The sequence below is a fragment of the Ooceraea biroi genome, chromosome 11 (assembly GCF_003672135.1).
Source record: "Ooceraea biroi isolate clonal line C1 chromosome 11, Obir_v5.4, whole genome shotgun sequence".
Taxonomy (NCBI): Eukaryota; Metazoa; Arthropoda; class Insecta; order Hymenoptera; family Formicidae; genus Ooceraea; species Ooceraea biroi.
The window spans coordinates 12,448,683-12,462,829 of NC_039516.1; the positions used below are offsets into that span (position 1 = coordinate 12,448,683).

Here is a 14,147-nt window from a genome sequence, read left to right on the forward strand (position 1 = left end):
ATGCATGGGACTGCGACTCTCCAATTCAGCCCGATACATGGAGACGACCGCGTGCAAGCGTATTGTACACTCGCGTACGTGTCATGTGTGTGGGTGAACACATAGCAAGCTCGCGTGTTCGTGCGGGTATGTACCCTCGAGCAAAGCCAGCCTCGACGTTCGTCTTCCCACGAACCCTTTACTGTATGTACGAGTCTCGTTACTCGTTCCGGGATCAGGAAACACTCCCATTAAGGCCGTTTTACACGCTCACGCGAGCGATTCCACACTCGGGCGCATTGGAGCGAGCTGCGATCGCGTGTGAACCACCTGTACAAGCTGCAGAGGGGCATGTGACGCAATCGCGGACTTGATGACGAGATCGCGAGATCTGGAATCCTGAATCCCAATCCTTTGACCCCGATGGCAAAAATAGCTAAAGCTGGATAATTGGAAACAATTATAATAATGATACAATGTCTCTCTTATACCCTTGATATTGATTGATTATTTCTCTTATATCCAATTTGAGAAATAATGAGGATAATAATTTCCCGAACATGGTTACAATAGCAGCTAATTTATGATGATGGTCGATGCGTTATTATGACACAAATTACATGCATTATCGTCCAATTAATTTAATGAAACGTTCGTAATTATTTTCTTAATTATCAGCTATTGATTTTTGCTTAAAAAGTAAAATGACGTTTTAAAGCTGCGTGAGCGTGATTCAGAGCGTACGTAGTCTTTGTACGCGATTATCCGCGCTCTGTGGACTTGGCAAAGACTTCGTTGAAGGAAGATCAGCTCGGGGCAAGACGATGTCCTCTATGCTAATGCACAGTCGTACATTCCGTACTGAAGGCGAGGCTAATACTGTAGCTGACAAGTCCGTCGATATTACGACGTTGGGTCACGTCAAGAGTACGAAGATTACACTGACTATACTCTGTAACAGGAGGCAGGAGAGACAGAGAGAGTGGAAAGAAGAGAGACAGGGACAGAGAGCGGTTTTACTCGTCCGAGACTCAGAACGGGAGTCCACGGGACTGACTCCCAGGAGCATCGACGTAATTATAGCGTTTAGAGCTACCGAACGGTAACTGAAACCTCCCTGAGCGACGCGAGAAAGGGCGAGCTCCTGAAACTGACGTCTCCTGCCTAATGAAGGGGAAAAGCCATGGCGGCAATGGAATTCTCCTTCCAATGATACGCGAGATGAAAGGGGAGCTCTCCACATTGAGATGTTGATTAAGCAGATATCGAAATTTCATGGGACTCGAAGAGTAGATAAAACCATTAGATTCAGAGACGATATCAGTTTGTATCACTACATGGGTAATTGTAAATTTAAGATTGCGGACACGAATGATTGTTGTTAAGAAGAATATCAATTAAGAATCTCTCTTGCTTACTTTATATATACATTTGTCACACATTAGTCATTTGAATTCATATTATACACAGATTACTCATTCTTCCTCTTATCTTTCCTTACTTCTATCTTCTTGCCTATTTTGTCTTCCGGAGGCTTAAGCGACGTAATTGTGGTTTAATCCGCAAAACCTCTATCGTTCTTCCTCATTCGCGAGATAAGCTGGACGCTTAGCTAGCTTCGATATCTCGAGAGATGCTAGTTCGATGCCCTCTCGGCTCGAGAGAAGAACGGTCTCGGCGTGGGCGAAGAAGTCGTCGAACTTCCGAAGCTTCGATCGACAGGAAAGCTCGTCGTCGTCGTCGTTGTCATTATCATCATCATCATCATCACCATCATCATCATCATCCTCGTCCTCCTCGTCTTTGAGACTCCACATGTCGATTAGACTTCGAGGTGCACGGACATTGGTCGAGCGAATTTGTCATCCTGGGAAGACGAGATCCGCGCCGTTACGGAGACGAGAAGGAGAAAGGAATGAACGAAAGGGGAACTTGAACTCGTCTCCGTCGCCGCGCGGAACGGGCCCCCGAGACGTCCGCTGGAATATATCCGATATCTTTGGAATGGGGCATAGGTCCCAACGACCCGGTGGCGGCGGCGGCGGCAGCGGTGGCGGCGGCGGACATTGCCTGAACCTGTCTCCACGCATCGAAGTCTGCCTGCTCACCTGCATTCCATCAAGAGGGGCCCTGGAGGGGGACCATTCGGGACCCGCAGGGCCGTGCGGACCGCGCCCCGGCACTTTCCTCGGTTCCTTCCCAGGCAACATACATCGATCTGCATTCTAGCGTCGCGCATTGAAACTTTGATAGTGAGAATTATCTGAGAACGTTCAGTTAATCTAAACTTGTTTTAATTAACGGTGGAATTGCCATGTATAGAGATAATTTGTAAAATGTAAAAATGATGAAGCATCATTTTACAAAATATTGATATCACTATATCACACAATATAATTGTTACAAAAATCATTTTTAGATGCGTCAGAGATCTTTAAGCAGTTTGAAATTTATGAATATTGATTCGTTGAAACGATATACATATCTACCATGGAATAAAGATTGTTTGCCGAGTGTTGCTGTCGAACCTAGAATGCATAAACAGAATTCATTAATTCTAACACACTAGGTCGTTATCCTGGAGCTGATTTCCATATGCGGTAGTTCTGAGCACGCTCCTGACGCAAACTTGGCTCGGCGGCGGCGGCGAGGGTGTGTGTGGGATCGCAGTGCACACCGAATCGCCGAGATCAGTGACGTAGTCGTACGGGAGGGCGGGAAATTCTCAGGTTCGAGAGTCTGGGCCGTAAAAAAAAAGAAGAGATAAAACGAGCGAGCGCGCCGCGGAGCCGCGCTCTTCTCTCGGCTCTCTCGAACCTACCACTTAATTTAATCTCGCCTTAACATCGAGCTCGTGAAAGGCAGCTTTTCTCTCTTTCTCTCGCCCTCTGAAAACGGACTTCATTGTCAATTAATCTTTTTACGGTCCTCGTCTGAGCCCGGAAATTCGCGGACGTTTAACGAGGTGGAATTTCGTTAAATTGCGGCCTGATTCGCTACAGGAAAAAGCATAGAAATTTTATAGCGTTTTTTCAGTTGTTAAGATTTGCAGATACACAGAAATATATTTTTACCTCTCATTGAATAAAGTTTCCAAAAATAGTTGTTAAGTTAAGAGATTTAAAGTTCTATGCGATTCACAAGGTGTTGACTGTTAATCCTATTTCGTTTACTAAATTATGAAATAAATTTATTGTTCTAAGTCTTATAAAAAAATTGTTTGCATGATTGGGCAATGGATAATATCAAGTAGACAAAGATAAAGGCTACTACATAGCCGGCGAAGAAACGCAGAGATCAAGCAGAAACGATCATCAATCGCGGGTCACGTGGTTCAGCGGCGCCGAAGATTGGTGCAAACTAATTCACTTTCTTCCTGTCTTCTGGATTAATAACTACGCCACTGTGACCGGTTAAACGCGTTCCGAGAAGCTTAAAGGACTGTCAGGTCAAATTTATGAAAAGACTTTCTTACCGACACCCTTTCTTGCTTGCACCCTTCTGTGTGATGTCCAATTTTAATGATTAATAATTTTCGAAGCAAAATACCTGGTTTTATCGATCCGATTCACGGCAAATAGTTGATGAATAATTATTACGCTTCTCACCGTCCGATTACGTCAACATTTGAACAGATTAGAATTTAGAGTTTGGCCAATTCCAACAAGAAAAGCAGATAACAGCTTCATCCTTTTATTTAATCATGAATGACGAGTACTACGGAAACACAGGTCACGTAATCTATTTGTGCTTTATGACAGATAAACGAAGAGTTGCTATGAATTATTAATAATTATCATCAATTTTCTTGTTGGGAAATTTGTAGAAGCTCGTCACATCTAGCGAGTTCTAGCAAGCTGAGATTTGGCTGTTTCGGGAACATTCAGCATATTTGCCTAAATATTGAACGACCATCGAATGGAATTTCGCGACAGCAAAACTCCATTATGGCAGGACTTTGGTGTTCCGAACGTGATGATCAAAGTTCAGGAAGTTTGAGAAAATGGGACGGAATTTTAGCGTGATTTTGTCGGCTTGTTAGAAACGCATAAGATTCTTCCTAAAGTTTAACGTGTCGTTTAACATTAATGGTACGGTTATATAGATAACAGCATCTCGGCAGCAATTAAATGTGTCAATGAGATAAGTTCTCGCGAGAGAGAAGGACATATAATTCTGTCTCATTGACTTTCGTGGCTGTTAATTAACTGTGAAATTAATTATTACTTTTTTGTAACAATACTAATGTATCTCACGGATAACAACAATATCAATATTAATATTCATCGATATGTTAATTATAATGATTTTAATTATTGTAATGATACAATAACTCCAATTATTGTAATGATAACAGTAACTCTAACTTAATATCGCAGACACATCACAAGATAGCCATGTATCTTAATAAACATTTACGTTACAGTTTTCATTAAATTAATGAATCTCTCAAGAAAATTAACACGTTTCATCATTCCTCTCGCAGTGCCGCTCATTTGAGATTAGTGCTCTTATCTCTCGCGTCTTGAATCGCCTAACATTATAATTACAAGCCCGGCGAAACTTGCCGGGTATTGCTGACTTCTTCGGAATTTCCTACACACGGGAGAGAAAGAGAGCCTCCGTTTCTTTTTCGATAAGCACAAACCTCGCGGCTTCCTACGAGCTCCGACTGTACGCACGTGTACGAACACACGCGTGTCCAAACCGACTCGAGTACCTGGCACGTATCTGCATTCCTGTGAGGCGGTACCCAGCACGGGTGCCGGCCGCCTGAGATACAGGCCTGCCGTTGCGGGGCCCTCAATGCGTCCGAGAACACGTCGACCCTATGGCACGCGGCCCAGCCCGCGCAGGGTCACGAGAGGAGTTAAGTAGCCGCTTCTCTGAGGGCCCATTTCGAAAGCGAACTACCCGAAACACGGGATGCAACGTATGGCTTGATCATCGACGCGTAATAATCTCCGGTTTTTCTTGCCCTGCGTCGTCGACTCGTTTTGTTTGTTTCTCGTTGTCCTCAACACCACTTGATCTTGAATATTTCAGCTTTTCTTCTAATTTTGAATCGTTTCAGGGAAGAACTCTTTTCGTCAAGTAATAGGGATGTTGGAAAATAATTGCATAATATAATAGATTATTATTATATCTTTTAGATTTTATTAATATCCTTTTCTGTTAGATTATTAATATTCCTTCGAGGAAGCTTTGAGCTAGCTGCTTTAGCTAAAGTATAAATCCGACCCTGAATTACACCCTCGTGCCCTGGAGTTTATTCTCCTTTGATATGGAAATAACTTTGCCGTGGAATTTTCATCGATGGTTGTTACGTAAGGTACTTCCCTGCGTTGGGGTTGGATAATTTTATTTTTAGGCGACGTTGAATATAGACTATCGGTTAATGGCATAAATTAAAAATACACCTTTTTGTTATGTAGCTTCTTTCCACATGCCTGAAAGTAAAAGTTACGTAGCGTTACGCGTACATGCAACGCACAATTAAATTTCTAATATTAAGTAAACTTTAGTTTTTTTCTTAAAGTTGTGCTACAGAGAAACTTCTAAACTTGTATTTTATAATAACAATATAACTAATAAATTTTTTCTTTTTCCGAGGAGTTCTGTGCTATTTATATTGTTATTTGGCATATTGCCTAGAGTTCTCGATGATTTACAATTCGTTAAATCAATAAATGAAAAAGTTCTAGCCATTAGAAATGTTTTCTTTTCCGAGAAGTTCTGAGTTGTTGATATCATTATTTTTTATATTGCCTAGAGTTCTCTGCAATTGAAAATACCGTAAACTCAGAAATGAAAAAGTTCTAGCCGTTAGAAATTTTTTCTTTTTCCGAGAAGTTCTGAGTTGTTGATATCATTATTTGTTATATTGCCTAGAGTTCTCTGCTATTGAAAATACCGTAAACTCAGAAATGAAAAAGTTCTAGCCCTTAGAAAGTTTTTCTTTTCCGAAAAGTTCTGAGTTGTTGATATCATTATTTTTTATATTGTATTTATATTATAATTTACTAATTATTAAAGAAACTATTGAATTATTAAGAAAATATTTTTTCTACTATATTGTAAGAATAAAAAGTAACATTTAATTACAACTTATTTTTTCTTTATCATGTTTCAGAAAACTTGGCTTGGACCTGGTGCCACGTCAAGGTTCTCACATGGTGGACCCGGATACCATGTCCGTTGTGGAGTTATACGATGTGGTAATGAAAAACAGATATCGTAAATGTTCGAGCCAATGGTTTGAAGTAGACGTTGAATAGAAAGTTAGAGTAGTAAATGAGGAAGAGGTCAAGCGAACGTGTGGAACAGTGATGAGCGGCATGAAACTATATTCGAATTCATTAGAATGCTGATCACGAAGATAGCCTCGTTCAATTTCGCTGCATGTCGAGTGATACAGTTACTTCGTCGAACTCGGTTTCTTGTGAATCGAGAGACATGCCTTGCGTAGAATTCATAGATTACTAGTTTTTCTGTTCCATTTGGAATAAATACGATGAAATATTAGGTTACTTCAAACAAATTAATTAATTTATCGCAAACTGGTGATATGAACAAGCAACATTTTCCTAACTAATGCATCCCGTTAATATCTTAACATAGCGCACTCGAATCCCCAGTGATTTACTTATCAGAGCCAACATGAAGGCAGGAGGGTAGGATCTTAATTTCATAAATCAAGGCTGAATTGATGCGACTGAGGGACTAAAACTTTGCTACAAATTTCTACATATAAATGAATAAACATCATTCGCGTGGCTTTAATGCTGATTCTTCCCCGGGGATGATGGTTACAGCACGTGCAGAGCGCCGAAAACTCTCAGGGCGCGTCCGCTCGAGGTACTTTGCGCCGCAAGGAGCACAAAAAGGTTCTCACGCATCATCTGTATTTCTGCATGCGGGACTTTGGCCACTCGGTTGGTGAGGACACCGAGATCTATTTTTCCCTGTTCGATGCCAAGCGACAGCAGTATCTGAGTGAGCGATTCTTGGTGCGCATCAGCAAGGAAGGCTTCTCCAATTATGTGGAAAAGATGCACAGTAACTGCACCATCTTCACGGACCTGGGCAACTCCGACCTGAGCCGTGATCTCTACATGATCGCCCACGTGATGCGCTGCGGCCGGATGCTGTACTCCGATTCCGGTAAGAACAAGACTGGCACCGCGATCTACAGGCGGCCACATGGGGTGGCGGTTCTCTCCCTGGCGGATGCGGCACAGGACCACGCGGAGGAACTCGAGATGACTTTTAAGGTAAGTGGTCGAAGAGAAGAGAGCCATTGCACTACTGGAGAATTTTCATTTTTTTTAATTTGAGATTATACTTTAGTCTTACATTTTCCGTAAACTGATTTTTTAAAAATTTGAATATTCTGATGATGCTTTTCCTTGAAAAAAATACTTAATTAAATTTATGACATAAAAAATAGACATAGATGAAATAAATTTAATATTTCGATTAATAATCTTTTTTTAATTGATGTTACTATTCAGTGTGATGATTGAAGGGTTGTTGATTTCGCAGGTTTATCAAGGAGAAGAAAAAGAATTTCATCAGCTGCACGAGCAAATTATACGCAACAACAAGTGCTCTCCTCTTCCCGGACAGCCTAATTATGGGATAGTGGTATCTTTGCGTATTCTACACGGTGAACTGTCTCAGGTTCGGGAAGAGAATCCATTGTTATTCAAAAATATCTGTCTTACAAAGAAACTCGGCTTCTCGGATGTTATTATGCCGGGCGATGTACGTAATGATTTGTATCTGAAGCTGGAACGTGGTGAATTCGAACGCGGTGGAAAGTCTACTGGCAAGAATATCGAGGTGAGACTATTTCTCACAGATTTATTTCTATAAATATATTTTTATAAATATACTTTAAATAACTTCTACGACATAAAAGTTCTTGTATTAAAAAATATAATAATTATATTTTTATATGTGCGTGTGTAAAATAATTTAAAGAAAAATGTGCGATGTGTAATAAATTATTCAATTCATAAATGCTTACCAAATTAATACGTTTGCAAAATTAAGTTTAATAAAAAAAGAATTACAAATTTATGACATTAAAATCTACTTGCGACAAAAACTTTAATTAAATACTTGAATTGTTACAATGAAATTAGGTGACAATCCTAGTCCTTGACACGGATGGTCAACCCTTGGAGGAATGCTTGTTTGGAGCCGCGGGGATGGACGGTAGCTCCGAGTACCAGAGTTTAGTCATATATCATTACAACAGCCCGTCGTGGGCAGAAACCGTGAGACTAGCGATACCCATCGACAAATTCTACGGAAGCCATGTGCGTTTCGAGTTTCGGCATTGCTCCAGTGAGTTTCGATTGATATCGATCAAATAAACTCTATCTTTCTTTTCCTTTTTCTCGGTGTTCTTGCCTGTTCTTCGCTTTTTCTTTGGATTCTATTAACATTCTATTCCTATCTCTTCTATCTCCATAATCTTTCATCCTTACTCATCTTCTCTACCATGACGGTTTTTTTGTTTCAACAAGAACGATAAGCATCTTCGAAGTTCTCTATCCATTCTTCATCTCTGTATTTATCCTCCAACGACTCTTTATTTTCTTCTTTTCAAACAATAATTTGTCTTGTTTCAGCGCGTGAGAAAAACGATAAGAAATTTTTTGCTTTCGCATTTGTCCGACTGATGGAACCTGGAGGAGCAACTCTTCAGGATGGCCCGCATGAATTATATATTTACAAGTGCGAAGAACGTGCGAAATTGGACTCGCTGAGTTATCTATCGTTGCCGAGCAGTGCGAGAGAACCGAGTACATCAGGTAAACCCAAGTTTCTTAACAAAACAAATTAAATTAATATATAACATATAATACTAATATATAATATTAATATATAATATTAATATTATATTCTTTACAGAAGAAATATGTTACAAAGCCGAGAAAAATATCTGAACATTTATATTTATATAATTATCTTTCTTTTATTTCGTAGGTCCATCAACCTTTTCCAGATCACCCAAGGAGACTGTATTTGTGCACACTCTACTCTGCAGTACCAAACTGACGCAGAATGTCGACTTGCTTAGTCTACTGCAGTGGAAGGCACATCCTGAGCGAATATCTGAAGCTCTCGGGCGTGTGCTTCGACTTGATGGTGAAGAACTGGTTAAATTTCTGCAGGATATCCTCGATTCACTGTTTGCCATGTTCCACACGGAGGACGGCAACTCCACGGCACACTCAGGCCTTGTATTCCAGGTGCTCGTATCTATCTTCAGCCTATTGGAAGACTCCAAGTTTGAACACTTCAAGCCAGTAATGGATGCCTATATTTCGGACCATTTTGCCGCGGCGCTAGTTTACAAGGGCCTGCTCAGCAGCGTACAACACTGCGCTGACTGGGTGACCGCGGCGGAAAAGCAGGAACCGATCATGAAGTGCTTCCGCTCGCTCGAATACATCTTCAAGTTCATCATCCAGAGTCGGCTGTTGTTCGCCCGAGCGACCGCCGGCCAGTATGAGGACAGCTTCAAGCGCGATCTTTACTGCGTATTCGCGGCCCTCAACAAGATGCTGGGGATTCCATATGAAATGGTATTGTTGTCACAGATCGCACTGTTGTTATCGATCGCGGCGGTGCTTGAAAAACTAGTGTCGGTATTGCCGGTCCTCGAGGTGGCTAAACTCACCTGCACGATGTTGGATTCAGTGCCGCGCGAGCCGCCACTGCAGCTCACGCAGGCGAAACTGGTAGCTATCAAGAATCTCACTTCGTCCAGCTTGTTCCGCAAAGACGATGAGAGCCGGAACCTGCTGCTTGTCACCATATGCCGCCACTTACGTGTCCACTTGGCACGCCGTGAGGAGCTACGCTCTTGTACCGACATTCTAGGTGAGATACTCAGCTTCCTGCATAAGCGCGGCAGAGATACAAACAAAGTGAACAATTGTATCCACCACGACGTCGAGACGTTGTGCTTGTCGGTGCTCGACGTGCTCATACAGACGATACTGATCGTGATAAACGCCAACGGACCGGTCCTCGGCTGCTTGGTCGCCTGTCTGATCGGGCTGCTCCAGCTCCTTGACGAATATCACTACGCGCGACTCTGGGAGGAATTGACGCACGCCGGTGAAAGAAAACCGCTCAAGGACTTTTTGCTGCGAGTGTTCCTGGTGCTGCGCGATCTTGTGCGCCAAGAGGTCTTCCCACCGGACTGGCTGGTCATCAGAATGCAGGCCAACAACGTCATTCTGAGGTCACTGCAGGAGCTTGCACAACCGCTCGCCTTCCGCTTCCTGCACGGCAGCTTCGACTCGCAGCTGTGGTCCACGTATTTTAACTTGGCGGTAGCTTACCTCACTCAGCCGTCGCTCCAGCTAGAGCAGTTCTCTGAAGTGAAGCGGGAGAAGATTGTTGAGAAGTACGGTGACATGCGGGTGCTCATGGGCTTCCAGATACTGTCCATGTGGTCGCATCTTGGCGAGCGCAAATTGGAGTTTATTCCAGGTATGGTTGGGCCCTTCCTTGAGGTTACTCTCGTGCCCGAGAGCGAACTCCGCAAGGCAACCTTGCACATCTTCTTCGACATGATGGAGTGCGAGCAGCGAGCACGTGGTAGCTTCAAGTCCGTAGAGTCCGAGCTGATCGATAAGCTGGACATCCTCATCAGTGAGAACAAGGGCGATGATGAATACAGGCAACTATTCAACACCATGTAAGTTGACGTAGTTGCTTTAATTAAATTCGTAAATATTTTTAATTTATTTTTAATTTATCGTCGCGAGATTTCATTAAATAAATTGTTTTATTATGCAATGTTCTTCATCTTTTCGTGTTTGTGTATAATACTACCATTCTGTGATAAAAAAATCATGTAATCCTTATCGTATTGATAATTTCACGCCGCTTCAGGGAACACCTTAGTGCAGTGTAAGTGTAACATGTTTACGCTGTCATAGATATTTAGGTTGCTGATGATATAACGTAATTTTTATCTGTCGCATACAGATTGTTGGACAGAGTGCAGTCCGAGGATCCCGCTTGGAAAGATAGTGGTACGGCCTTCATAACGTCCGTCACTCGTTTGCTGGAAAGGCTCCTCGATTACAGGAGTGTTATTCAGGGAGACGAGAATCGTGATAAGCGTATGTCGTGTACCGTAAATTTGTTGGTATGTATTAGATGAAGATCTGATAACTGTTTTACATAATAAGTGGTATAACAAATACAATTTATAGTTTTTCATATACACATATTTTTCATTGATATGATATATTTATTAATCTGCACTTTATTTTAGATAAAGTGAACAAATGAGCCACACGCGAAATTGTGTCTATATTTACAAATTATTCTTCTCTTAGCGCGTTAATTAACTAAACCGTGCGACACACATGCCGACCTTACATATGCATTCAACAGACATATATACCTGCTGCACGCGTATAACCGCTCTATGCATGACAGTTAGCACCCGAGTTCGCGCTCTCTGATGGAAATTTTATCATTCTCTCGCCTATTCGTCATCCAACCGTCTTGCTTGTGTCGTGTAAATTTCTCGGAGTGGCATGGGATTACTTTTGCTCTTTTTGCAGAACTTTTACAAGAATGAGTTCAATCGGAAGGAGATGTACTTACGTTACATCTACAAGCTGCATGACCTGCATTTAGCCGCGGAGAATTACACCGAAGCCGGATTCACAATGAAGCTATACGCCGATCAGCTTGGTTGGGGTTCGACCGTGCTACCGCCCGATCATGCTCATCCCCAGCAACCCGAATGGGAGCGCAAAGAATTGCTTTATCACAAGATTATTCATTACCTGGATCGCGGCAAATGCTGGGAGAAGGGTATTCCTCTATGCAAGGAACTGGCGATCCTCTACGAGTCCAGGTTGTACGATTACGCGAAGCTCAGCCACGTACTGAAGCTACAGGCCAAATTTCTGGATAATATTCTGACGCAGCTACGTCCGGAGCCAGAATACTTCCGCGTTGGATTCTATGGCCTCAGCTTTCCCCTTTTTGTTAGAGTAAGTTTAAAAATTTTAATTCATTCTTGAAGTAATATGATAATTTGACGTTGATATGCTTTGGTATCCCAAAAAGTTTACGTTCTAGTAATACATATAGTTTTGTCTTTAATTCGTAAAAAGGATAATATTTTATTAAAATAATATTGTTATAAACGTTTTGGGATTTTCTGTGAAATTATTTTTTTGAAATTATTACTCTTCTTTTATTATAGAACAAGTTATTCATTTATCGTGGCCTGGAGTATGAGAGAATAGGAGCATTTACACAGCGGCTCCAGACTGAGTTTCCCTGCGCACAAATCTTGATGAAGAACGCTCCGCCTGATGAAAGCATCCTGACATCCGAGGGTCAATGTAAGCGAGATCAAATTTATAGATAATTTCTTCCAAAAATAATCTTTTAATTATATTTTTTTTATTAAATAATAAAACGCATATAAAATTTTTGTAGACATTCAAATCTGTAACGTGAAGCCAATTCCCGAGGAGGGCAGTTTGGCTTGCAGTGGCGCCGAAGTTCCAGAACGCGTGGTCGCCTTTTATTTGGTCAACGATGTGCGCAAATTTACATTCGACCGGCCGCTACACCGCGGTCCGGTGGATCGCGAAAACGAATTCAAATCGTTGTGGATCGAGAGAACGACGTTGACGACGGAAGCGAAACTACCAGGAATCCTCAGGTGGTTCGAGGTGATCGAAAAGAGATCAGAATTATTGGCACCAGTGCAATACGCTTGTGAGACTATGCAGAGTGTGGAACGAGAGTTGAGGCGATTAGTAGCGCAGTATACTGCGGAGCCGCACAGGAATATCAATCCGTTCAGCATGCGGCTGCAGGGTATCATCGATGCCAACGTGATGGGAGGCATCACAAAGTACCAGGAAGCCTTCCTCACGCCAGAATTCGCCCGGCAAAATCCTGAGATGGTGCCGCACGTAAATCGATTGAAAGGACTGATTCTGGATCAGATGAGTGTGTTAGAATCCGGCTTGGTATTGCACGGGCAGATTGCACCGGCGGGCGTTCAGCCGTTGCACAAGAGGCTGATTGAAAGATTCACACAGCTCAAACAAGGCCTCGGACCACTAGCCAGACAGAGGACCATTCATCAAGACAGTATTGTGAAGTAAGTTGTTAATTGTTATATAAAATGTTTAGAAATCTTTATAAATCAATATTGTAAGAGAAGATGTCACAAAAATTAATAATACAACAATAACAATCCTGTAGAGAAGTCCATTTTAGTGGATTAATTATTTTAATTACATTTCTCTTCTAGTTCACCATTGCCGCCCCTGCCAATCAATGACAAGCAGCGTCCTGCCACTTTAGAGACTGCTGGTTCCAGAGGGTCGCACGCTGACAGTGACGGCCTTCCAGAAGATGAAGGCTTCTACACCAAAGTAGATGGTGCACCTCCGCCTATTCCGCAGCGAGAGGTACGGCCGCGTTCGGTTGGTTACGGCACAACTCCTCCTAGACCCACGCATCAGAGAACTCTTAGTAAGCCATTGAGTCCGAAATTGCCACTGAGGCATTCCTTGCCTACTCCTACCGATGGCGTGGATCAAAGTGGCCTCAGGAGCTCCTGGAGTGAACCCGGACCCGAACCTGCACCACCTCTACCACCCAGAGGCTGCAGTAAGTTGTTTTTTTATATCTTAAAGCGTATCTCTTTAAAATTCTTTATATGATGTTAAATAAGTCTAAATAACACTATAAAATGTATCGTGTACGCAGCGCTTTCTGTCGCAGCACCAGATAAGCGGGATTCGAACACAAATATGGTAGTGCCGCCGGCACCACCAAAGCGCGGCTTAGCGTATAAACGCACCAACACTGAGTGGAGCACGGATGATGATTCTGAGATCACCGAACCGAGAAGCGAGTCGAATGATCTGCGCGACAGTGGTATCTCTACAGCCAGCCTGCTGGACTTTCAGTCACACCTGAACAACCTCGGCTACGAGGACTTTGAACCGCGTTCCCGATGCAACGACATCATGAACATCTCGCCACCGTCTGTGATAAGCGCACTCAACGTCTCCACCGGCAGCTTCGCCAGCGGCACATTCCAGGGCTCGCATTCTCTTCCCGGTCAAGAAGTGAGAAAATTGAAT

At 42.5% G+C, this 14,147-nt stretch overlaps 1 protein-coding gene across 4 annotated transcripts in view; it reads left to right on the forward strand.

The window, feature by feature from the left end:
• LOC105275287 (dedicator of cytokinesis protein 3) overlaps positions 1-14,147 on the forward strand; it is a 49,105-nt gene that overhangs the window by 32,232 nt on the left and 2,726 nt on the right. The window contains exons 5-17 of one of the 4 annotated variants that reach the window (XM_011332022.3): positions 6,113-6,197; positions 6,795-7,253; positions 7,525-7,824; positions 8,130-8,334; positions 8,622-8,804; positions 8,980-10,705; positions 10,903-10,920; positions 10,999-11,161; positions 11,586-12,023; positions 12,239-12,380; positions 12,478-13,153; positions 13,307-13,668; positions 13,783-14,132. In XM_011332022.3, coding sequence (XP_011330324.1) covers positions 6,113-6,197; positions 6,795-7,253; positions 7,525-7,824; positions 8,130-8,334; positions 8,622-8,804; positions 8,980-10,705; positions 10,903-10,920; positions 10,999-11,161; positions 11,586-12,023; positions 12,239-12,380; positions 12,478-13,153; positions 13,307-13,668; positions 13,783-14,132 — 5,107 coding nt within the window. Of the gene's footprint in view, positions 1-6,112; positions 6,198-6,794; positions 7,254-7,524; positions 7,825-8,129; positions 8,335-8,621; positions 8,805-8,979; positions 10,706-10,902; positions 10,921-10,998; positions 11,162-11,585; positions 12,024-12,238; positions 12,381-12,477; positions 13,154-13,306; positions 13,669-13,767; positions 14,133-14,147 lie in introns of all 4 variants that reach the window. The other 3 variants (XM_011332021.3, XM_026973886.1, XM_011332023.3) reach the window with 3 other exon arrangements.